This window comes from Chenopodium album, chromosome 26 (assembly GCF_948465745.1).
Source record: "Chenopodium album chromosome 26, dcCheAlbu1.1, whole genome shotgun sequence".
In the NCBI taxonomy this organism is placed as follows: domain Eukaryota; kingdom Viridiplantae; phylum Streptophyta; class Magnoliopsida; order Caryophyllales; family Amaranthaceae; genus Chenopodium; species Chenopodium album.
This window is the reverse complement of record NC_137859.1, coordinates 15,420,573-15,443,467: the sequence shown is the minus strand read 5'-3', so window position 1 is coordinate 15,443,467 and position 22,895 is coordinate 15,420,573. Positions and strand designations below refer to the sequence as shown.

The window sequence follows — 22,895 nt, the reverse complement described above, 5'->3', positions numbered from 1 at the left end:
CCATTGAAAAAGACTCGGAAATCGAGAAAAAAATCTTCGAAAAGGATGAAAACTAGGGACATTAGAGCGAAAACGTCCCAAGAGCATTAAAATCTAGAGGAACACGTTATTATAAGATTAATTAATGTATTTACTCAGGAGTATTTGGTGAAAAAACCGTATAGACCACAATAAATCATACACAGCCCGTATATAAAACGATCCTAAACACTAGTTGTACACCGATAACGAACGAACCCGTAGTAGAACGAGCCCTTTGATATAAACTTGCATTTCGTAGCCAGCCACAAGGCCCACAACTCGAGAAACGTAACATATCAATGCCTATCGCGATTCGGGGCCGAATCTACCCTGCGCCACCAGAACTGACTCTTCATTTCTCCCAGTCAAAACCCACACTCTAAAATACGAAGTAAAATAAAAAATAAAGAGCTCGTTCCCAAATTTTCTCTCGATCTCCTCCAAGAATTCAACAATGGCGGAAACCCTGCAAATAAATGGAGGAGGAATTTGGGACACTGTTCTCGAACTTACCAAATTAGCTCAAGAGAAGAACACTGATCCAATGGTTTGGGCGATTCAACTCGGTTCCATCCTCAACTCGGCTGGGTTGACTCTACCTTCTGTTGAGCTCTCTCATCTATTGGTTTCTCATATTTGCTGGAATAACAATTTTCCAATTACATGGAAGTTTCTTGATAAAGCGTTGGCTCTTAAGTTTGTTCCTCCTATGCTTGTTCTTGCTTTGCTTTCTACTAGGTAATTTTGATTTTTATGCATATTTTTGATCATCTTGTGTATTGGTTTAATGCTTAATTTTATGCTATATTGACTAATATTAATGGGTTTTTTTGTTCTAAAAATGAAATTGAGGGTGAATATTTGTGTATTATTTAAGAATTAATTGTTAGGGAAACATAATTATGTCCAAGGGTTTATTAGACGGATTGATATTGTATATTAGAGTATATTCCTATGCTGTTATGGTACACGAATTAACGACGGCTCTGTGTTCGAGTAAAGTGTTCACAAAAGTGGGATTGAGCTTATAGTATCAAGATGGTAGAGAGGAGAGGTATAAAATATGACAATGGCAAAATTTGGGCATAATTAATCAGATCATAACACTTAAGCCTACATTTTTCTTTTATCATGTATTGCAAAATGGGGGGAATACTACGTAAAATGTGGATTGAGTTCGTGGTTTGAAGGGGTGGGCGGGTTGGGTGGATGGGTGGGGAGGAGAGGGAGGAGGGAGGAGGGAGAGTGATTTGTGTGTGTTTGCAATGAATTTGGGCCGACTTTGTGAGGTGCTTATGGTGGCTTTTATCGTGAGGGAGGAGGGAGGAATTTTTTCCCAGTGAGGAAACAAATTTGAGTTGGTGTTGGTGAGGTGCAATTGGAAGTTCCTACTGAAGGACTCATACTGTGGTTGGGAACCAATTTAATGTGGAAAAGAAAGGGATCATACAACTATAGAAATTGTAGAAAAGTAAACCTATAAGTATATGGAAATCTCTTAACTTTCATTTATTCGGTTTGTTATCATGGAAACCTATGATAAATAGATTCTTATATTGTTTTCACTTCTTTGTTATTATGTAAAACTATTGAAAAATGAGTAGTTTTGTACTTGATTTCTTTCTTTTTTTCCCCTGTTGTTTTCCCTAGTTGTTCTATCTATTTTGAAGGAAAAATAAAAGTTATGGAAAAGAAAAGGGCAAAAATTAACTGAAAGACCTTCACTGAAATCCTCATAATTACTTTTCCACAATTTTCTATTATAATCACCAAACAAACTATAATTAAAGAACTCTCAAATCTAGTTATCTACTTTACTTTCCAGTCATTTTCTCATCATACGTAGGTTCCCATACATATTGTAAGTCTCTTGTCTCATGCCTTGTCTTTATCCGAAAGTGTGATTGGCAGTTTGGCACAATTGTTTCCCCCCTTCTAGTTCTAGAAGACTCATGTCCTCTAATACTTTACATCTTTAGCTTTATGGTGATTAAAGGATTTCTACTAGTTATGGTTCTACTACTCTTGCTTTTCTCTTTCTCCAGAAATGCCAAAAAATAAAAATAAAAATAAAAAATCTTCTCTAGTTTAATGTCGCTTTTTGTATTTTCTGTCAGTGTATATTCCTACTAGCTGCACTTGGTGCTGTCAACTTCAATTGTATTTTGACATTCTGCAGGGTGATTTCAAGTCGACGTGTTCATCCTGCCGCCTATAGACTCTATATGGAACTACTTAAAAGATATGGCTCTTCATTTGCATCTCAACTGCATGAATCAAACCATGAGAAGTAAGCATAACTTTGAGCTGTTCTCCTTTTGAAAATGGACTGCGTGTTATGAAAAATAGGGTGCTTCTAGGTTTGCTGAGTATTTATCTGAAATATGTTTGAATAATTTATAATGAAGGCTTTGAAGGACAAAGATTAAAACAAAGAAAAGAATAAGATAGTGTTACTAAAATGCAATAACGTGGCAGAGTCCACGTGGTTTATGTAGAAAAGTCCTATTTGGATTGCTCCAGTACATCCTTTTCTTTTAGTTGATACGGAGTACTTAACATTCTTGGTTCATGTTATTAGTGGGCTCCGTATGTATTAGTCCATCTTTATGAGATATGTGATTGCTGTTATGGCTATGTTTGTAACATTTAACTTAAATTTGGTTGCAGAATCTTGAAAGCCATAGATGATGCTCTACATCTTTCAGATCTCTATGGGATTCAAGCTTCTGGTCCTGCTGTTCTTTCAGTCCTTTTTGTATTCTCCAATGTGTGGCAATTGGTTGATGCATCTTTGGACGATGAAGGGTTGCTGGAATATAGTCCAGAGAAGAGTTCTAGATGGCTGACTGGGATACAGGATATGGATATTGATAATCATGGCCGCTTTCTGGAAAACAGAATAGAATTCCAAGAGGGAGTACTGAAGACGAATACCTTGATGGCTGTTGAGATGATAGTAGAATCTTTGCAGAGTAAAGTAACATCACAGATTCTTTTCTTGGTGCGTCAAAATATGTAAGCGCTATTTTATTAAGGTGCTTGTGTATTTCTTTTTCTTCTGTATTATTTCTATGCTAATTGAAACAGGAGATTGCAAGGGTCTAGTTGAACATCTTTAGCATTCCTTGCTTGCTGATGTAAATAGTTGTTGCACTCTTGCAATGATGCTGCAGTACTTTAAAATAAACTGTTGTACTGCACTTGAACTTTAATTGCTAAAAAAGGCCCATCTTATTTGTGTAGTTTATACTTGAATTAAAAGAAAAAGTAGTTTTATATTTAGAACGCATTATTTTTTTTTTTATTATTATTTTATTATTAAATTATTATAATGTGACTTGGGACTGCTAACTTATGACTCACTTTGATCATTTTGACTCCATTGTGGAAGATTGCATGAATCAAATATTCAAATTATAGAGAAAAATGTATTTTGGTTCTAGAAGTGTCATCACATACGACAACTGTAGTTTTATATGGGATAGGTTTATTTGATCCAATTTGATTTGTAATTATTGATTTTAAATTCTAATGTAGATGTTGTATGCCTTTAAATAAATGTATTAAAAACTTCCATTCAGTATTTTTAATTTTTTTTTTTTTTTAATATGATTAGCATGGTGTGTGGTGGGAGGCAATATGATGCATATTTGGAAGATAAGTCGAAGAGCCATTCAAATTATATCTTTTCTTAATAATATTCATCTTTTGGGTGGTTATTATAGATAATAATGTTTAGTTGTTATTTATCTTTTATTTTGATAGCTTTAGTTTAGAGATCAGATTAGATTATTTTTTGATTTTAAGAATATTGTAGAGTTTATTTTTATTTTTCCTATATAAAGGGCTTTAGGTTGTAACATGTTTATAGAGAGAAGTTTTGAGTTATAATTGATCAATTCGTATGAATTGTTTTAGCCAGAGAATTGCATATGATATTTTGCTTAGAAAGCTACCAATTTAGTTGTTATTTAGTCTTGGTTAGATTAAATAGCTTCATGTTCCCAAAATTCTTGAAGAGTCCATAAAAATATGCATCAAATTGGTGTGGCTGCTGCTACTGCTGTTAGGCGAGGGTAACGGTGCACTTCTAGAAGTTTCGTGCAAAAAATTGTTGAAATCGGGCCTAATAAAAACCAGTTTTGTAGGTCAGATTGTTTGGCTTAGTTCTTCTTCGTATCTAAAGCTTTGGTGATTCTTTTATTTCAATTTGGTTAACTTTTTATCTAGTTTTTACCTGTAAAATTTGAGAATTTTTCGAGGAGCATAAATATTAAACTGGGTTCATTTTTGGCAATTGGTCAAAAATCGACCTAATCTAGTAGTGTTGGGGAAAAAATAAACTGCAACCACTTGGCTGGGTATTTTTTGCTGAAATTTTTATCATCATACAAAATTTCAGAATTTTTGGAGGTGTTTTGATTGGTTTTTTGTCCTTGCATTTTTGATCAATTTCTAGACTGGTTTTATGTGTTTTCTCATCCACATAAACATGGAGAATCAAAGTTGGTTTGTTGCATTTATGGTGGAAATCAAGAAAATGAATGAATAGAATTGAGGCACGTCGTGAAGAATTTTAATATGAGATGTGGCTTACACGATGTTTCTTGTGAGAAGGAGAAAGTGGTGCAACCTAATTGTGAGGTTATATGTGTGGAAAATATTGAACCTTTACCAAGTTCCAACCTAAAATATCCAAATTTGGAGCAATCTCATAAAGGGCTAGTAGAAGAAGAAACTATGGAGCATAAAGATGTATGGTTAAGTTCCATCTTAGTTTCAATTGACAAAGGTGTGTCATCAATTATATTTTTGGATCATTGTGCATTATATGTTGTGAGTACTACGCATGGTGTGACTGGATGGGCTAGGCATAATATTTTAGGTCATGTTCGATTGATTTGGATGATATCTTGGTTCCATGGACAAGTTTTTTTTCAACAAGGGGAGTATGATGCATATCTGGAAGATAAGTTGAAGAGCTATTCAAATTATATCTTTTCTTAATAATATTCATCTTTTGGGTGGTTATTATAGATAATAATGTTTAGTTGTTATTTATCTTTTATTTTGATAGCTTTAGTTTAGAGATTAGATTAGTTTATCTTTTGATTTTAGAATATTCTAGAGTTTATTTTAATTTGCCTATATAAAGGGCTTAGGTAGTAACATTTTTATAGAGAGAAGTTTTGAGTTATAATTGATCAATTCGTATGAATTGTTTTAGCAAGAGAATTGCATATTATATTTTGCTGAAAAAGCTACCAATTTAGTTGTTATTTAGTCTTGGTTAGATTAAATAGCTTCATATTCCCAAAATTCTTGAAGAGTCCATAAAAATACGCATCACAATGCATCAAGTAATGGCTAAATTAAAGATATGAGGTTGATGTGCAATATATTGCCGATGTTAAAATTTACAACAAAGTTGCTAGTAATAATTGAAAGGTATAGGATTGTAAAAAGAGGTTTAGGGTTATGGGTCAACATAGTTGTTTAAAAAAAGTGTCTAGAATGTAATCTCTCTTATGGGATTAAGGCTTTGATTGATTGATTGAATGTAATCTCACCCTATTCCCCTCTTTGTAACATGTATTGTAGTTATTACTTAATAGTTATTGATATTTATTTACAATAAGAGCATCACTTAATGGCTTAGGTTGATGGGGGTAATGTTTTCTAGCACGCTACTTGACTCCTTATGACAATTTCTAGATCTCTTCTGCACTACGTTGAGATTTGTGATCAGGAGTCTTATTATTCTATTGATATTTGAATTTGCGGCTAGTAACTCATAAGTCTGAAGAAAACAGTGATACTGATTTATATCAATCAATTAATCAATAAAAGCCTTAATCCCATAAGTGGGGTCGGCTAACATGAACCAAATTTAGTTATTCCGTGTATTCATCGACTTAAATCTTCCTCCTCCATCTCTCACAGTCCAATGCTTCATCCTCATACAAATCCATATACCTTATATCCTTTCTAACCCCTTCCAACCAAGTCATTATCGGTCTCCCTCTCCTTTATTTAAGTCCTCCATGGTCCCACTCTTCCACTCTTCAAACTGGTACACCCTCAGGTCTCCGTCTTACATGCCCAAACCAACGTAGACGATTTTCTCTTAGTTTATGTTTATCTACAATGCCTGCCACACCTACTGGTATATATAGAAACCCAAATCCCAGTGGATCATTGTAGCCTAAACTGTTGCCAATAGGAAACTGGCGCCTTCCTTTATGGCATTGCAGGATTGCTAAATATACGTGGGTGTGTTTTGCAACTGTTTTATAGCACCTGCAGACCTTTTATGTTTGCTTAGGATGTAGAATCCTTTGGTATTGAGCTTTATTGGCCATAATGTGGTAATTTGGTTTTATTATATCAACACCAGAATCTTCTAGATTCAGGTCCTTTGCCAAGATTCTTTTTGACTAAGAGCAGTATTTCTTTTGTTTGTTCATGCTTCCAAGTCTTTCTTGGATTCTTCCTATCAGATTTAATTCAACGTTGGAGATTCTTCTTTTTAGTTTCTTGGTGTTGGATTACCGATCTCCTTACTCTGTAACTGTTTTTCTTTTAGTGGATTTTTATTTTATTTTATTTTTTTATAATTTTATCTAAAAAAAGCAACAAGGGTTACCTCATCCCCATCGTCTCTTCATTATTTAGTTCAAATAATGGCACTTGGGAAATTTAATTATGGTCAACTCCTATTTCAGGAGATTGAATTTCTCAACATCTCAAACTAGTGTATTTGACTATTATTTCTATCGGAGAGAGTAATTAAATATTTAATCATTTATTAATGTATAATTAATATAGGGTAACCAACATTAAGTTCTGATCCCTTTCATGCATTGCCTAGGCCTTCACATTGGAGTGATTTCTACCAACATCTACAACTACTTGCTTCAAAATCATCGGCCTTAAGGAGCTCCAAGCTCACAACTCCAGAAATATTTGCGCAGATGGCATCTGATACAAGCAAGCATCTTCATTGGCAAAGCAAGACAAGCCTACAGCACCAGTTTCATGCAGTAATGGCCCCTGGATGCTTTTTACCATCCTCTGTTCAATGCCATGGTGCTAGTAGCTCTTCTCTGTGGCTCCCAATTGACCTATTTTTAGAAGATGCTATGGAAGGAATTGTAGTGACTCCAACCTGTGCCATTGATACACTTACTAGTATGTTTTTCACTTGGTGTTTCATGTTGTGATTTGTGTCATATCATATGAATTGAGAATTTACTTGCTTCACATGCAGGTATGGTCAAATCACTCCAGGCACTTTACAGCACCACATGGCATGACACCTTTCTTGGCTTATGGGTTGCAATCCTACGACTTGTTCAAAGGGTAATTTTATTCAGTCTAAGTAGCATAATAAATTCAAATAGATAGTATAATGGCTAATAAGTTTAGATTAGTCATGTAATATAAGGTCAGGACTAATAAAGTATGATGAGATTAGATAAGCGAAATTTAGGTTAAGAGAACACTACCATACTTTGTTGCCCGATAACTTCTGGCCTTAAACTTTGAGATCCATGTATAATTGTTGATGATAAGGAAATTTTGTATGCGTTTTTCTGCATTTGAGAGATTCATGTATTCTTGAATACAAGGGTTATGGAATGTATGGAAGTATAATGTGTGTATCTCATGTTTTTTTTTTTTTTATTGATGTTATTTCCTTTGTTACTGTTTCAGGAGAAAAATCCATGTGATGGCCCTGTAGCTCGTCTTGACTCTTGCATGTGCATGTTATTATCCATTACACCTCTTGTGCTTCTTAACCTTATTGACGAAGATATTAAGGAGTCTGAGTTTAGTCAAAGGGACGATAAACAGGCTTCTAGTAGTCGTCGCCATGAGTTGGTTTCCAGTTTGCAGCAGTTAGGTGAGTATGAAGGCTTGTTGACTCCTCCACCATCTGTTGCTTCAATTGCAAATCAGGCTGCTATCAGAGCTATAATGTATCTTTCGGGACTCAATATTAGCAGTGGATACCTTGATTCTGTCAGCGTCAGTGATGTACCGATTAACTGTGGTGAGTGGTTTCTTCTCTGCTTTCACGAATATGCTTCTGTGATTGACAGTCTGTTTGACAGGTCAAATCATTTGTTACCCTTAGAACATGTAACTAGCAAGCTTTCGCAATTTAATAGTGTGTTTTTACCGCATGGCGCATGACTCTGTGTAAATCAAATTAATCAATCAAATCCGGCCAGAATCTAATCAACCAAGTAATGTTAACAGACAATAGAAAGATAATGTGATTTTTAAAGCAATCAATCAATTCAATTAAATTACCTTTATGCATTCATAGATGTCCATTGTCCAACCCTAGAAGATACTTCTCACTCATATTACAATTAGGGACAGCAAGTTTAACATTCAAAGACATGATAGTGGGATAAGCAGTGAAAAGTTAGGCGATACGTAATATAGATAATAGAGAAAAAGATGACAATACTAATTGAAGAGGAAACAAAGTCTTGAATTGAAATTTAACTTTGATCCAATTGCAAAAGTTGAGAGAATAATATTGAAAACCTAAAACTAGGGTTCTAATGAAAGGGAATTATAATAATAACAGCAGAAGTCTCATGTGCCTCTTAAAAAGATTTATATAGGCTACCTGAAAAGATAACAATAATAGAAACAGCGTCGGCAGAACATCTGGTGGGCTGAACAAAACTGCCCAATTTAGCCAGCGCCTAGAGGGAGAAAATGAACTTGCTAATATGAGCTGCAAGCCTGCAACCTCGCCCGGTGAATTGGGATATTACTGTCAAATCAGATGTGGAACCAAGCTGCTGAAAATTTCCTTAAAAATATTTGTAGCTCGCCTGGTCAGGTCACCTTCTCTGGTGGACTGGGTGACGGTGCATTAGGCCTGATTTTGCACTCACTTGATCCAAGCCAAACTTGCCTCTTCAAAAGGCCCATCTTGCATCTCACAGCTCCAAAAGCCGGATCACAAACACTTCAATCATAAAAGCCTCCGTGTTTGTTCCAAATTGGATGAAAAGCAACAACTCCTACAAAATAAAGTGAAGAAGCTAAAACCACAACTAGAGAGCAGATGCTAGATACAATTGCTCCGAAGAGTGCAAATAAACTCATAAAATGCTTAAGAGACGAGGTAGAGACACTATATTAAATAAGCATATCATTGTTATGCCTAAGATTTTAGCTGAATATTTAATCCGTTAATCGCATTTAAAATATCTCCACTGTGATTTTTCCAGTAGAATCTTTATGTGTTAGGGGCATAAAAAACAATATTGGCTGATTTGTTCTAGAAATGGGTGTCATATAATGGGTTTTTAAGTGACCATCCTGTGAAGCCCCGGTGTATAATGCTGAGATAGAAATCACCCCCAATTTGCCGCAATGGCCGTTCTGTAATGGTAGAACCCCACTCTTTAATCGTTAGTTTAACGACTGTGAATTTTTTGAACAGTTTTTGAGGAAGAACCAAAGGCCAAAAGAAACATATTAGATTTTAATGTTTATTTATTCTTGGTGATGTTAATGTCAACTTTGGAAGGATGGACGAAGAAAAATATAATTTATGATTGTAATTTTTTGTGTAGATCACGTTGATGGATCTATTTGCCAAGGTCTTGAAATTGGAGATCTTGAATTTTAGGGTTTCTTTTTATGCTATTTGTCTGCTGGTCTTTGATGTACCCATATCTAAGAAATGAAGAAGGTGATGTAGAAGATAGAAAAAGTAGAGATTGAAGTAATGTCTCCTTTTGAATTATTTTTGTGTAGAGTAGAAGAAAATAGTACTAGAAACTTGGTAGTTAGCTTCCTTGGGAGGAAAAAGTAAAGATTGAAGTAATGTCTCCTTTTGAATTATTTTTGTGCAGAGAAACGTGGACTTTGACAGTTTGACTACTTTACAAAGTTGATTTTAAAAATATTAACCAGCTCTTTGCCCGAACAACATTCAGATTTTTACAGGAAAAAAATTACCAGTATATTTATATATTACTCTAAGTTTATATTTATTGTAGAATTTATATAAATTTAATATTTTATTTATTTAAAGTTATTGTTCTATAACTTTATATATTACTCTAAGTTTATATTTATTGTAGAATTTATATAAATTTAATATTTTATTTATTTAAAGTTATTGTTCTATAACTTTTATTATTTAGGCTGTATAATATCTCTCTCTCTCTCTCTCTTTTTTTTGAATCAATTATCTTATTATTTTGTAAGGAAAAAATTTAAAAAAAGGTTTGGCAGGAATTTTTTTAATGTGGATTTGACACGTGTACTTCTGGGATAATCTTGGTGATTACTTTAGTATATATTATTGATGATTATTTATACAATTGAAAAACAACTTGAATGAGATGTGGGTTGGGCTTCATTTTTTCTCTGATGTTAAAATGTTTATGCTTTCTATTTCATGTTGCCTTAATCAACTCATATCGACAATTTATAATTATGTTACTTGATTTATGATAAAAAGTTATTGTAATAGTTATATTAAAATAGTACTCTTATAAACAAAATGAAGTAATGGAGTATTTATAATTACTTTGGCAATATTGCGGTATAAATACAAAAATATGATTTTAGAAGCTAAAAAAGTTTTTACTTTTGTTGATTTTGAATAAAAAGCTCTCACCGGGAAGTCAATGATCTGCTCTTTCTGACTTTTACAAGCCATTTATGCCACAACACAACCATTACTGTCGCCACAATTTTTCAAAGAGCACTTTGTGGTATTCTTATTGCTTTTCTTTCCAATGTACAATGTGTTTGGCACTCTGCTTGTTACTTAACCTTTTTAAAGGATTCCCGAACACTAATTCTTGATTAAATTGTGGATTCATTAGTTAAAATTCTTATAAACTCAAGTTTTCTAAAGTTCTAAATAAGGGATTGACTTCGCTTGAGTGTTCTGGATTTAAGGCTAAAAGGATATGGACACTAAGTTACTAATCATGTTTCCTAAACAAAAAAAAAAAAGTTACTAATCATGTTTATGTTGGATTTATTGTATGTATATGATCACATTCTTATCTTGTTCCTATGCAAAAGAATAGACATTATTCCGTCCTTGTTATTGGGCCATTATATTCATTTATGTTCACCTGTTTGGCATTCTCAGTTCTAACAATCTAACCTAGAATTTTTCTGCATACTGGTTAGCCTTAGCTGCATTAGTTGCTACTTCTTTAGATCTAACCTCCTTTAATCTAGTTTATTAATCTTATTTATGAAGTACAAGCGTTTGTGTATATACATAATTTGATGAACTATCTTGTTACTTGCCAGCTGGGAATTTGCGCCATCTAATTGTCGAGGCTTGTATTGCTAGAAATTTATTGGACATCTCAGCATACACATGGCCTGGTTATGTGAATGCACGGGTCAACCAAATTCCCCGTGTATCTGGACAAGTTACTGGATGGTCATCATTAATGAAAGGTTCCCCACTTACTTCTGCATTGGTGAATGCTCTGGTTTCCTGCCCTGCTTCAAGGTACAATGCTTCACTTGATATTACACCCGGCTTGCATCAAAAAAAATGTTTCACTTGATACCACATTGCTATATTTAATGTATGTCTTAGTATATCTTAGGCTTTAAATGGAATGTGGGGCTGGAGTTGAAGGTGTTATTATGGTGGGGTGTTGTTGTTTATTATGCCCCCTTTTTACACTTGTTTTTTAAATAAGTTTTTTTTTTCCTCTTCACTTAAAGGTTATACAGAACATGAATCATTACTTCAGGAGTGATTTACAATGTACACATTTTTGGTGTTGATACTCAAGGTTACCATATAGAATCTCTCTCTCTCTCTCTCCCTCTTTTGTTTTTATGAGGTCTATAGTTGGGAATAGGGTTCCTATATGTCAGTGATATTTTTTCTGATATTCACCACAAAATGTAGACCAGATTCGATATCATTGGTACTACCCTCAAAATGAAGCTAGTTGCATGGGCATATTTTTGTTTCTGGTTGGGAGCCACTAATTTTTTTTTTTTTTATTTTTTTTTATTTTTTTTTTAAAAAGCAATCAAATTCCTTTGGCTTACTTCTGCCTAGAAGCTCCCCATTCTTTGATTGGGTTCTGGCTATTAATTGTGTAATGATTTCATTTAGTCAATGCTGTAGCTTAATTCTTCCTTAGGAAAAGTTCTGTACTCGCACACCTGCTTTTCCGTTGGGATTGTATCCTCCGTATGCGGACGAAAGGGAATTGTGTGACATTAACTTACCACTAAATTTAATGGAAAGGATATTTTTGTCAGATCCTTCTTTTGGAAAGAAAAGCTTTGTAATGTTTTCATACCAAAAAGTAGACCTAGGTGGTTTAATGAGCCATTTTACTTCAGTCCCTCATAATTTGAAAAAAAAAAAGAATGTCGTTCAACCTCCCTTTACACTTATTTTGGAAAGTAATTCTTTATTAATCAGGTTCCTAAAAGTTTGGAAAAAGGGAAGAAAATTAAATGAAAGAGAGAATCCTCCATAATCTTGTTCTGCTTTTATGTATTATATTTCTGGTGCCTTGATACATAATAGGCCCCCCTCTCCCCCTCTTAATGTTTTAGAACTCACTTCCCTTTTGTCTGATCGGAAGCTTAGCAGAGATAGAGAAAATATATGAGATTGCAATTGGCGGATCAGACGATGAGAAGATATCTGCTGCCACAATTCTCTGTGGGGCATCGCTTATTCGTGGTTGGAATGTGCAGGTATAGCTGCTATTCATTGGTATGTTTTGTGCCCTTTTCATTATTTTCATACATCCTGATTGTTTTTATGGTTGCTGCATATGATCTTTTTCTCCAGGAACACACTGTCCTATTTCTTTTAAGGTTGCTGTCACCTCCCATTCCAGCAGAGTATTCTGGAAGTGAGAGTCATTTGATTAGTTATGGGCCATTTTTGAATGTTCTCCTTATTGGCATAGCAACAGTTGACATTGTGCAGATCTTTTCACTCCATGGATTGGTAGGTTGAACTGGTTTTTTCCTTATTTTGATTTTGTCAAAAATGCTTTTGTTAAATTTATAGTTTTATTGGTTGATGTAGTCCATAAAATTAATCAATTTTCAGTAATTCATACTCCCTCCATTACGAATTACTCACAACAATTACTAAAAATGGCCGGTACACATTACTTGCAACAAACTTATTTCTTTCCTTTTATGGTAAAAATTTTTTGTGTGATTTTACAACATTACCCTTACTTTTTATATTAAACACCCTAATTAAACTACTAATTTTATCTTATTAACTTAAAACCTAACATTTATTAACTTAAGCATTTCTACCAAAATCATTCTCCTTCCATCTAAATTCATCATCACCTTAATTAACAACAACCACCACCACCACTACTACCACCGGATCTCCACTCTATTTACCAAAATTTCTCTCTCTTTGTTCATCTCCCCCGATCCCCACTTTACCACCGATGTCATCCGCCGAAACTCACTGCCGATGCCGTCTTGCTTGTCGTCGCCTCCGTTATCTCTCTCTTCCTTTCTTGCTACTTCGTGGTGGGTGGTTGGTGATAGGTGGTGGTGCTGGTTCGTAGTTTGTCCTGGTCGGTGGGTTGTGAGTTTCGGGGTTGTGGGTGGCGGATCTAGGTTCGTGGGTTGTGAGTTTCGAGATTGTGGGTGGTGGATCTGGGTTTGTGGGTTGTGCGTTTCGGGGTTGTGGGTGGTGGGTTTCGGGGTTGTGGGTTGTGGCTTTCGGGGTGGGTGGTGGTGGGTTGTAGTGGGTTCGGCGGTTGTGGGTCTGGTGGGTTTCGGGGTTGTGGGTCTGGGTTCGTGGGTTGTGGGTTTCGGGGTGGGTGGTGGTGGGTTGTAGTGGGTTTGGCGGCTTCGCGAAGAGTTCGCAGGTGGTGGTGGTGCTGGGCTCATTGGTGGTACGCTGGGTGGTGGTGTTTTCGTGGTTGTGGTATTGCTAGGTGGTGGTGTTGCTAGGTGGTGGTGGTTTCGTGGTTGTGGTGTTTGGTGTTTAGTTTTTGTTTTTTTTATTGGATTAATATGGATTAATACTAAGCACATCCCTTATTTTCCAATAATTACACTTAAGATATTTTGCCTAGGAGTCCGCAAACTCCCTCTTTGTTGCGAGTAACTCGTAACGGAGGGAGTATTACAAAAGTTTGGTAGTACTATAGTCATTCATGTTGGAGATGATATAATGTTCTACTATCCAATTCTTGCTGGTCACCTTCCCCACCCTTTGTGTTTTGTAGCTTATTTTAGTATTATTTTTTAGGAGTTGAGTTCTCATTCAGCTGGCAAGAATTCATATTTTCTCTTGCACTTGTAAAGGGTGGGACATCAAATTGTCATTTCACTTGGAGCTATAGGAATCAGAAAGATAAATTTGCTTTTAAAAACTATGAGTGAAAGATCAAATTTGGAGATTTTCTTACAGTCAATAGAAAAAAGTAGAGGTAGAAAGCAGCTGCGAAATTAAGCACGGAAAATTAATTTTTTGTCTGTGCTTTGTCTTGAATATGCTTTCATGTTTCTGATGCTAGGAAGTAGGATGGCTTGACTGCAAGTTGAATTTTCAAGAGGCAGTAGTAAAATTAAAGAGTCATTTAGAAGTATGACATGTAACTTTTTGTTCAGAAGCTGATATATGACTCCAGCTATACAAAATTCTCAAAAAAGGAACTTGAAACCCTGATGAGGGGAAGTTATGATCTTAAAATGCATTGGTTTGTTTTATTTCGAAAATTCCCATGGAACCATCTTCCACACTTTAACACGTGTTTTCTTCAGTCTTTTCAGTGTATGCTCTTCTGGTAAAATGTGACAATCAATCAATCAATCAATCAATCAAAGCCTTAATCCCAAAAGTGGGGTCGGCTAACATGAACCAAATTTGATTATTCCGTGTAGTCATCAACATAAATCTTTCTCCTCCATCCCTTACGATCCAAAACTTCATCCTCACGTAAATCCATGCACTTCATATCCTTCCTCACTCCTTCCAACCAAGTCATCTTTGGTCTCCCTCTTCCTCGTTTAATCCCTCCATGGTCCCACTCTTCCACTCTTCGCACCGGTGCACCCTCGGGTCTCCGTCTTACATGTCCAAACCAACGCAGACGATTTTCCCTTAATTTATCTACAATGCCCGCCACACCTACTTTCTTGCGAATAACCTCATTTCTGATTCTATCTCTTAAAGTGTTTCCACACATCCACCTTAACATGCGCATTTCTGGTAAAATGTGACAGCATGTTTAATATTGTGATTAACAGGGATCTGCTGACCCTTGTTGAGGTTGTTTCAAATTTCTAATCTTTGTATGTAGAGTGGACTATCTACCTATTTCCTACTTGGGCCTGCTTCTGGTTGCACTGCGTAAATACAATTTGACTAATAAACAGGTGAAAATGAGTCTTGCAGTGTAAAGGTCTTAGTTCTTGTCTAAAGAATGATAGATACATGGTTCGAGGGCATCCTATCTTACTGATTCACTTTATGTTCCTGGTTATTGTTCCAGCTAATGTGGCTTGTGAACTGGAGTAAAAAAAAAACTTGTAAATATTTTAATGTGAAGTTACTCAGAAGCAGGAAGATTTGTTTGTAAGTAACCAAAAAGGTAGTTCCGAAGCTTGGAATTTGGATTTTGAGAGGATGCCTCATTAAAGGAACTTTTGCCCAATTGAACTGATAGGAAAAATAGATGTGTGTTTTGTAAGATCAAAAACATAAATTGCACATAATGTTGTGTAACTCACAATTTTCTTCTTTATTACCATTCCTACATAATGAAGTTTGTTGCTTCAGGTAGGATGGTAGTTTGGTATTTGACATCTTATTAATAAATGGATTTATCAAAGCAAAGTATCCTGGAGTTTGCTTAGAGATAAGGGGGCCACTGCAGGAAACCAGGAATGGTCAAGAGAGAATGAAGTTAGTGGAGTGGACATTTGAAAGTCTCTTTATAATTGGCCTACAAGGTTTCATATCTTTTGCAGATTTTTGAATCAAAGCAGTTTTAGGCTGCTATTTCAGCATTATATTTTCATGTTGAATCCTACCTTAGAAAGATCATTCTGGCATTTTTAGGTTTGCCTCTCTTAAAGAGGCCACTTTTATAAAAATTATACATTTTTGTCATGGGAATTGCTGTCATTAATGTGTAAACTTATCCAGATTTCCCAATGCTTCGGAAGAAGATTTTGGTTCTTACTTAGATCTTTTTTTTTCTTTTTTCTGGAAGATAAAGGTATGCCTTCTTAGGTTTAGTGTGTGTTTTTTTTAATATTTTTTTTTGATAAATTATAAGTAGTATACCTCACCCTATACATAAGAATATAATAAAGGAATACAAACTAGCAATGTAAATGAACGAGTGATTGAGGTAAACCATATTTCCTGGAGGGTGTTTGAAACTTGAACTAATGCTGCGGTGCTGCCATAAAGTGCCATACGATGTAAGCTAGGTAATATCCAAAACGTATTGGCCCAGAAATAACTCCCAGAGGCACCACAATCAGCCAAACCCAATCCTGTAAAAGGAAACACAGAGGACATCAGGTACCATACCTAAGTGCAGGGCAAACCTCTATTTCGCCACCAACCTGAATCTCCACGTTTTGCTTGCATGAACCCCTTCACCTATAGGAAATTCTGAATTCATCAAACAAGTTTGGATATGCTGTCATTTATAGCAAAACTCAACCTAAAAAGCCTCCATTACTATGCATAATTTAAGACATGGAATTGTAGTTACAAAAGATCAGAGGAAGCATAATTTTGATATTTTCGTAGAAAATCATCACTAGCATCATAAGCAGGATGCATTGCATGCACATAAGATTGCAAGTGGCAGAATGAAGTTAGAGAGGTTTAAGCATTAGATTCACTGTTCAATTTCTCTAACAAAGAAGAATTGCTTTGAGTTCCAGTCTTATGTATTTGTTTTGTTGATGATTGTTTTAGGTTCCACATCTTGCTGGAGAACTGATGCCCATCTGTGAGGTTTTTGGATCTTGTTCTCCAAAGATATCATGGACTCTTTCGACAGGAGAGGAAATAAATTCTCACGCAGTGTTCTCTAATGCATTTACTCTTCTTTTGAAGCTGTGGTGTTTTGATCATACGCCTATTGAGCAAGCCTTGGGTGATGTGCCATCAGTGGCATCCCAGCTAAGTCCAGAGTACCTTCTCCTGGTGAGGAACTCCCAGCTAGCATCATTTGGCAGTGCAGCAAAAGATCAGAGTAGATACCAGAGAATTTCCAAGTTGATAACTCTACCCTCCACTGAACCCTTATTTATGGATTCTTTTCCTAAATTAAAATGTTGGTATAGACAGCATCAAGCTTGCATTGCCTCCCCACTTTCTGGTCTTACGCCAGGCACCCCCGTCCATCAAATTGTTGAGGCTCTTTTAACTATGCTCTTTAAAAAAATGAATAGAGGTACAGCTTCTGGAAGTAGCAGTTCGTCTGGTTCATCTATGGAAGAGGCTGTACTACGGCTGCAGCTACCTGCATGGGATATTTTAGAAGCTCTTCCCTTTGTTCTAGATGCGGCTTTAACAGCATGTGCTTATGATAAGTTGTCTCCACGCGACCTAGCCACAGGTTGGTATGCAGTCCCTAATAGTTGTATGTGCCTAAAATTTGTATTTTACGTAATTTGACTCTGAAGTTGAACATGCAAAATGGAAAAAATAATCACGGATGCAGCATGATTATGTTGTTCGGCTAACGAAATAATACCCCACTACTCACTAACAATAATAGAATATGCCCTTAATTAACAATTACACAATAAAATAAGAAGTTGGATAAGTTTGCTTAAATCTTTGTGTTGGTCAAAGTGTGTCAACTAAATAGGGACTGAGCCACAGAGTGATTTAATATTTGAAATTTACATGTTTAATAAAGTAGTAAAGTATTTATTTCTTGAACTTTAAGGTGTATGGAAGATTCATATTATATTCATACATTTTTATATTGTTCTAGACTTCTAGGCATACCTACAAGAGTACAAGTCTACAACTCTTCTATGAAGCACTGTGGGTGACTTATCAACTATAGCTAGCTGTTTCTCCTCGTTAGTGCAATCATAAATCAATGCCTTTTTATACACTGCTATACCAACATGAAAGCCCCTCGCCACATGTTCTTCTCTTCTTTGGTAGTGGGAATGCAGCTTATCTGCTAATTTAATGTTTTTTCCTTCTCTTTATGACCTTTCTCTGCTCCCTTGATGCGGAGAGCCAATTTCGAATAAAGAATGGATGTAATAGAAAAGAAATGTTGAAGCACAGCGAGTCAATGTTTCATAACAATGAGACCAGAAGGATGCGGTTTTCGCTGAGATGTGTTATAAAAAGGTTCTTGGAGAGAAAATATCAAATCCGTTTGTGATAATGAAACAAACATGTTTAAATTTCTTAAAGGAGATTGATGGAAAGGGGAATGCTGTTCTGGGTGGTGGAGTGATACGAAGGGTGGGGCAGTGGGTTAAATATAAGATTATGGTTTAGTTTGGAAGGAAGGATGAAAAAGCGTCATTTACCTGCTGCATTTGCCTTCTCTTATTCAATTCCTCCCCTCCTTTTGGCTGAATTTAGCACTTGCCATAGGGGTCTTGGAAAATTGTGGCTGCTAACGTGATGAACTCAAAGGGCATTGGGGAATGGTCAAGGAGATAATTATGAGCTTTTGAGGCTGATGTTCAAGTTCCATTACCTGCAGACATTGAAAACTCTCCCTGAACACATTAGCCTTACCTGATTAGCTCAAAACTTAATCCCTCCACACCTATTATTGACTGAGGTAGTTTTGTCACTTTGCATGTGGCCATGTGGGTTAGTAAAAAAAAAGTGGAGAAAAGATTGTGGAGGCCTTGTTAAAAATAAGGAAATGCGACAATCTTGTTCTACAAAGTAAAATGGGCCAATCTTTTTTGGATGGACAGATTAAAAGAATTGTCCCACCATAAGCCGTGTCTTAAGCTTGCTATCATCATGAGTCTAAGATATTGCCTTGAGGTTTCTCAGCTTCTCATCCTTAATTAGAGTTGCACACTTGCACTTTACCTCTACTGTTTGTTATGATCAGCACAGCACTCGGATGGTGTGACTAAGCTTGGGAATGTGTGTTTCTGTTTGTGTCATTCTTTTTATATAACTAGCTATTCTTAGTTCACTTCAGGTGAAATTGGTCTGATGCCAGATTTCGGGGAATTTAAATTTTCAGATAGTAAAACCTTTTCTCATCTGAAAACTAGATAAGTGTTGCAATAGTTTGCAAAGCTGTTGAAGGAAATATGGCTTCTAAAAGTTTTTTTTAAGAAAATTGAAGAAGATTTAGGCGCTTGTAGGTGTCTGAATATTATCAATGGATCATAACCGTTGACAGTGTACAGAAGTAAAAGGCTGCAACAGATATCTTTCAGCAGCAACAGTTGGAAAAATCTGTGATGGCATATCTTATCGCAGAAGATGAGTTTTATTGACATAACATTGCCATTAGTTAATTTCCTATATTTGGCTCTGTGGGCTGGCGATCGTCGACACAGTTTCTTTTTTAAACATTATTGTTTTTAATTGGTGCCTATGCTGTCAATTTTGGTTTGTTATTGCATGCTTTTAAAGCCGGTCTTTGAATTTTGGTATATTTGAGGATTTTAACTTTTAAATGTTATGGCTACTGAAGAAGCTAATGTTGGATTATAGGGCTCAAGGATCTTGCTGACTTTCTTCCAGCGTCTTTGGCAAGCATATTGAGCTACTTCACAGCCGAAGTAACCAGGGGAGTCTGGAAGCCAGTTTCTATGAATGGAACGGATTGGCCAAGTCCTGCGGCTAATTTATCCATGGTTGAACAACAAATACATAAAGTTTTGGCTACCACCGGCATTGATGTTCCCAGTCTTGCTACAGGTATCCTTTCTTGAATCTCCCATGTTTCTCTGGTGAACTTAGTTTCTGTGTTCATCATAAAGACTAAGAGCAATATATTTTCATGCTTCTCATTCTTTATTAGTAGTACTACCTTTCTTTCTTTGTTTTTCTTTAGCCACCCTCTAGGCATTCCACAATCCAATGACTTGAAATTAGTAGAATTGTCTATGAATAATGAGTGGTGTGAAATTGTGAATGTGTGATTATGCTGCTTGATACCTTGTTTTTCTCCAATTAAAGACAATCTCATAGTTCATACCTTTTTGCGCTTCTCCTAGCTCCAACTTGATGACTCACTGACAATCTTGAGTGGGGAAGTTGACACCATAGGAACTGTGTGAGTACGTAGACGGATTTCTTCCCAAAAATCAACACATTTTGTAAATATGTATAGCATAAAGGTAGTTTTATGACCTAAATGCTGCTTGCCTAGATAGGAAATAGTCAAGGAAAGTTCTTTTTGTAAAATGTTGGCACTTGCATAGATTTCCAAGTAAGAATAGATCTTAACCTTGGGACCTAGGTTTGAGAAATCTCTTTAGTGTTTGGTGACCCACCTTAATTCCTTAGTAATATATTCCAGAACCCAGTTCCTCACTTCTGTCTTATTTGCCAATGTGGTACAATATAGGAATTTGGATGGACTCTATGATTAAGTTTGAGCCTCTGAGGATAATATAAAAAATTATAAGGTTGTTTCTTGCAAAAAAGTAATATGCAAAAGGTATATTATATCAAATTTTCCTAATTATTGCGAATTAAGGAAACTAAGGAAGTACTCCCTTATTCTTTTGCTCTTCCTATTAGGAATTGGGAGGAATCATTAAAGCTTTAGAAGAGGACGATATTCCGCATATCATTATAATAAACAAAACAAAAGAGATTCCACTTAAAAAATCTAGTTGACAAAAATTGCAGCAAAAACACTTTGGGATAGTGGAAACCTGTGTATTTAATACGCTTTGGGATTGTGGAAAAAATAAATAATTGTGCATTTAGTTCATAAATAACTGGAATTTGAAAATAAATTAGGGTTATTAGTAAAATGTTGCATATATATATATATATATATATATATATATATATATATATATATATATATATATATATATATATATATATATCATCCCTTTCTTTCTCATCGGAAAGGCAAGTAACCTATCCCTAAATTTCCTAGTTATTAGACTTATTACTTTGAATCTGCTCTTATTTAACTGCTCAGATACTTATTCACTGGCAACCATTACTTGGTTGTTAATCTAGATTCTCATTTACGCGCTCTGCTGATTTTGACCAGTTATTTTCAGTAAAATTAGAAATTTAAAACATATGTAGTTTTGTTTAAAGAATGTGATGATTCCTTTTAATTTTCCTTGTTTTGTGTTGCTTGTGCAGTGGGTAACTCTATTCCTACGCTTCCTCTACCATTAGCTGCACTACTGAGCCTCACCATAACTTATAAAATTGATAAAGCCAATGAACGTTATTTGAACTTGGTTGGTAGGGGAGTGGTCGTACTTGCAGCTTGCTGTCCTTGGCCTTGCATGCCTATTGTAGCAGCTCTCTGGGCTCAAAAGGCTAAGCGCTGGAGTGACTTCCTTATCCATTCTGCCTCACGCGCTGTCTTCAATCTCAACAACGATGCTGTCGTGCAGCTTCTGAGAAGCTGTTTTTCTTCAGTATTGGGGTTTAATGCATCTCCTAGATGTCGAAATGGAGGTGTGGGTGCTCTCCTTGGTCATGGATTTGGTTCCGGTTATTCCAATGGGATGTCCCCTGTTGCTCCTGGTATCTTTTACCTACGTGTGTGTCCGTTCATCAGGAACATCACTTTTGTGGCAGAAGAAATTCTCTCTCTTCTGATGATGTCAGTGAAAGGTATTGCGACTGGTGGTTTATCCAATGAGACTATAGGAAAATTAAAGAAATGCAAATTTGGCATGAGATACAGACAGGTTTCTCTCACTTCTGCTATGTCACGTGTCAAGCTTGCTGCTTCAGTTGGGGCTTCCTTTGTCTGGATATCTGGGGGAATAAATCTACTGCAGACTTTGCTTAAAGAAATGTTACCCTCATGGTTTATATCAACCCAAAGGACAGTTGGCATTGGAGAATCAGGGGGTGTTGTTGCAACATTAAGTGGTTATGCACTGGCTTACTTTGCAGTTCTTTGTGGGCTATTTGCCTGGGGCGTTGATGCAACATCATCAGCCTCAAAATTGAGATCCAAGGTCCTTGCTTCCCATCTTGAATTTATGGCTACTGCTCTTGAAGGAAAGATCTCCCTTGGATGTGATTTGGCCACTTGGAGGGCTTATGTGTCAGGATTTTTGGGTTTATTGGTGAGGTGCATCCCTGCATGGTTGCAGGAAATCGACGTGGATATTTTGAAGAGCTTGAGCAAGGGTTTGAGGCTGTGGAATGAAGAAGAATTGGCTGTCGCTTTGGTGGGTGTTAGTGGTATAAATGCAATGGGTGCTGCTGCTGAGCTGATCATTGAAAGTGCCTGATAAGTTTCACATAGTTTCTATTCAGAACTAATTTCTGGTCTCAAATAGCTGTGTACAATTTAGCTTCATCATGCAGAAGATTAATCTTTGATCTCGCTTGATGTATACATGCTAGTCTTTTAACTCATTTTTCTTTAATATTTATTGCATGAAAAGTGTAAAGTTGTAGCCCTTGTAGTAAGTGAAAGAAATTAAGGGCAACTGAGTATATTAGTTTATTAACTGATAATGTAGGCATTTTCTGACCAGTCGAGTAAATAAATACAGGAAAAATGTTCACAAAATCTATGCTTGTTATATTAACCTTGTAGCCAAATGTAATATGTAGTACTTGAAGTTATTCTCAGTTCCAACTCTGTACAGGTGTTACGAGCAATCATTCTTCAAGATCCCGTCATTAATCAGAT

At 35.9% G+C, this 22,895-nt stretch overlaps 1 protein-coding gene across 1 annotated transcript; it reads left to right on the top strand.

Moving 5' to 3' along the window:
* Positions 1 to 366: 366 nt before the first annotated feature.
* Positions 367 to 22,772, top strand: LOC145616371 (mediator of RNA polymerase II transcription subunit 33A-like). Its single transcript, XM_081671081.1, has 12 exons — positions 367 to 759; positions 2,201 to 2,311; positions 2,692 to 3,039; positions 6,896 to 7,215; positions 7,295 to 7,386; positions 7,741 to 8,080; positions 11,341 to 11,548; positions 12,654 to 12,768; positions 12,866 to 13,027; positions 17,000 to 17,645; positions 19,751 to 19,957; positions 21,374 to 22,772. Exons 1-12 carry the CDS (start codon positions 476 to 478, stop codon positions 22,486 to 22,488), a joined length of 3,948 nt encoding a protein of 1,315 aa, XP_081527207.1. The 5' UTR covers positions 367 to 475; the 3' UTR covers positions 22,489 to 22,772.
* The last annotated feature ends 123 nt before the right edge of the window (positions 22,773 to 22,895 follow it).

Excerpts from the sequence above, each read along its gene's own strand:
- LOC145616371 (XM_081671081.1), top strand. The coding sequence starts at position 476 with ATGGCGGAAACCCTGCAAATAAATGGAGGAGGAATTTGGGACACTGTT. Across the intron at positions 8,081-11,340 it reads TGATGTACCGATTAACTGTG|CTGGGAATTTGCGCCATCTA; the intron begins GTGAGTGGTTTC and ends GTTACTTGCCAG. Across the intron at positions 12,769-12,865 it reads TTCGTGGTTGGAATGTGCAG|GAACACACTGTCCTATTTCT; the intron begins GTATAGCTGCTA and ends CTTTTTCTCCAG.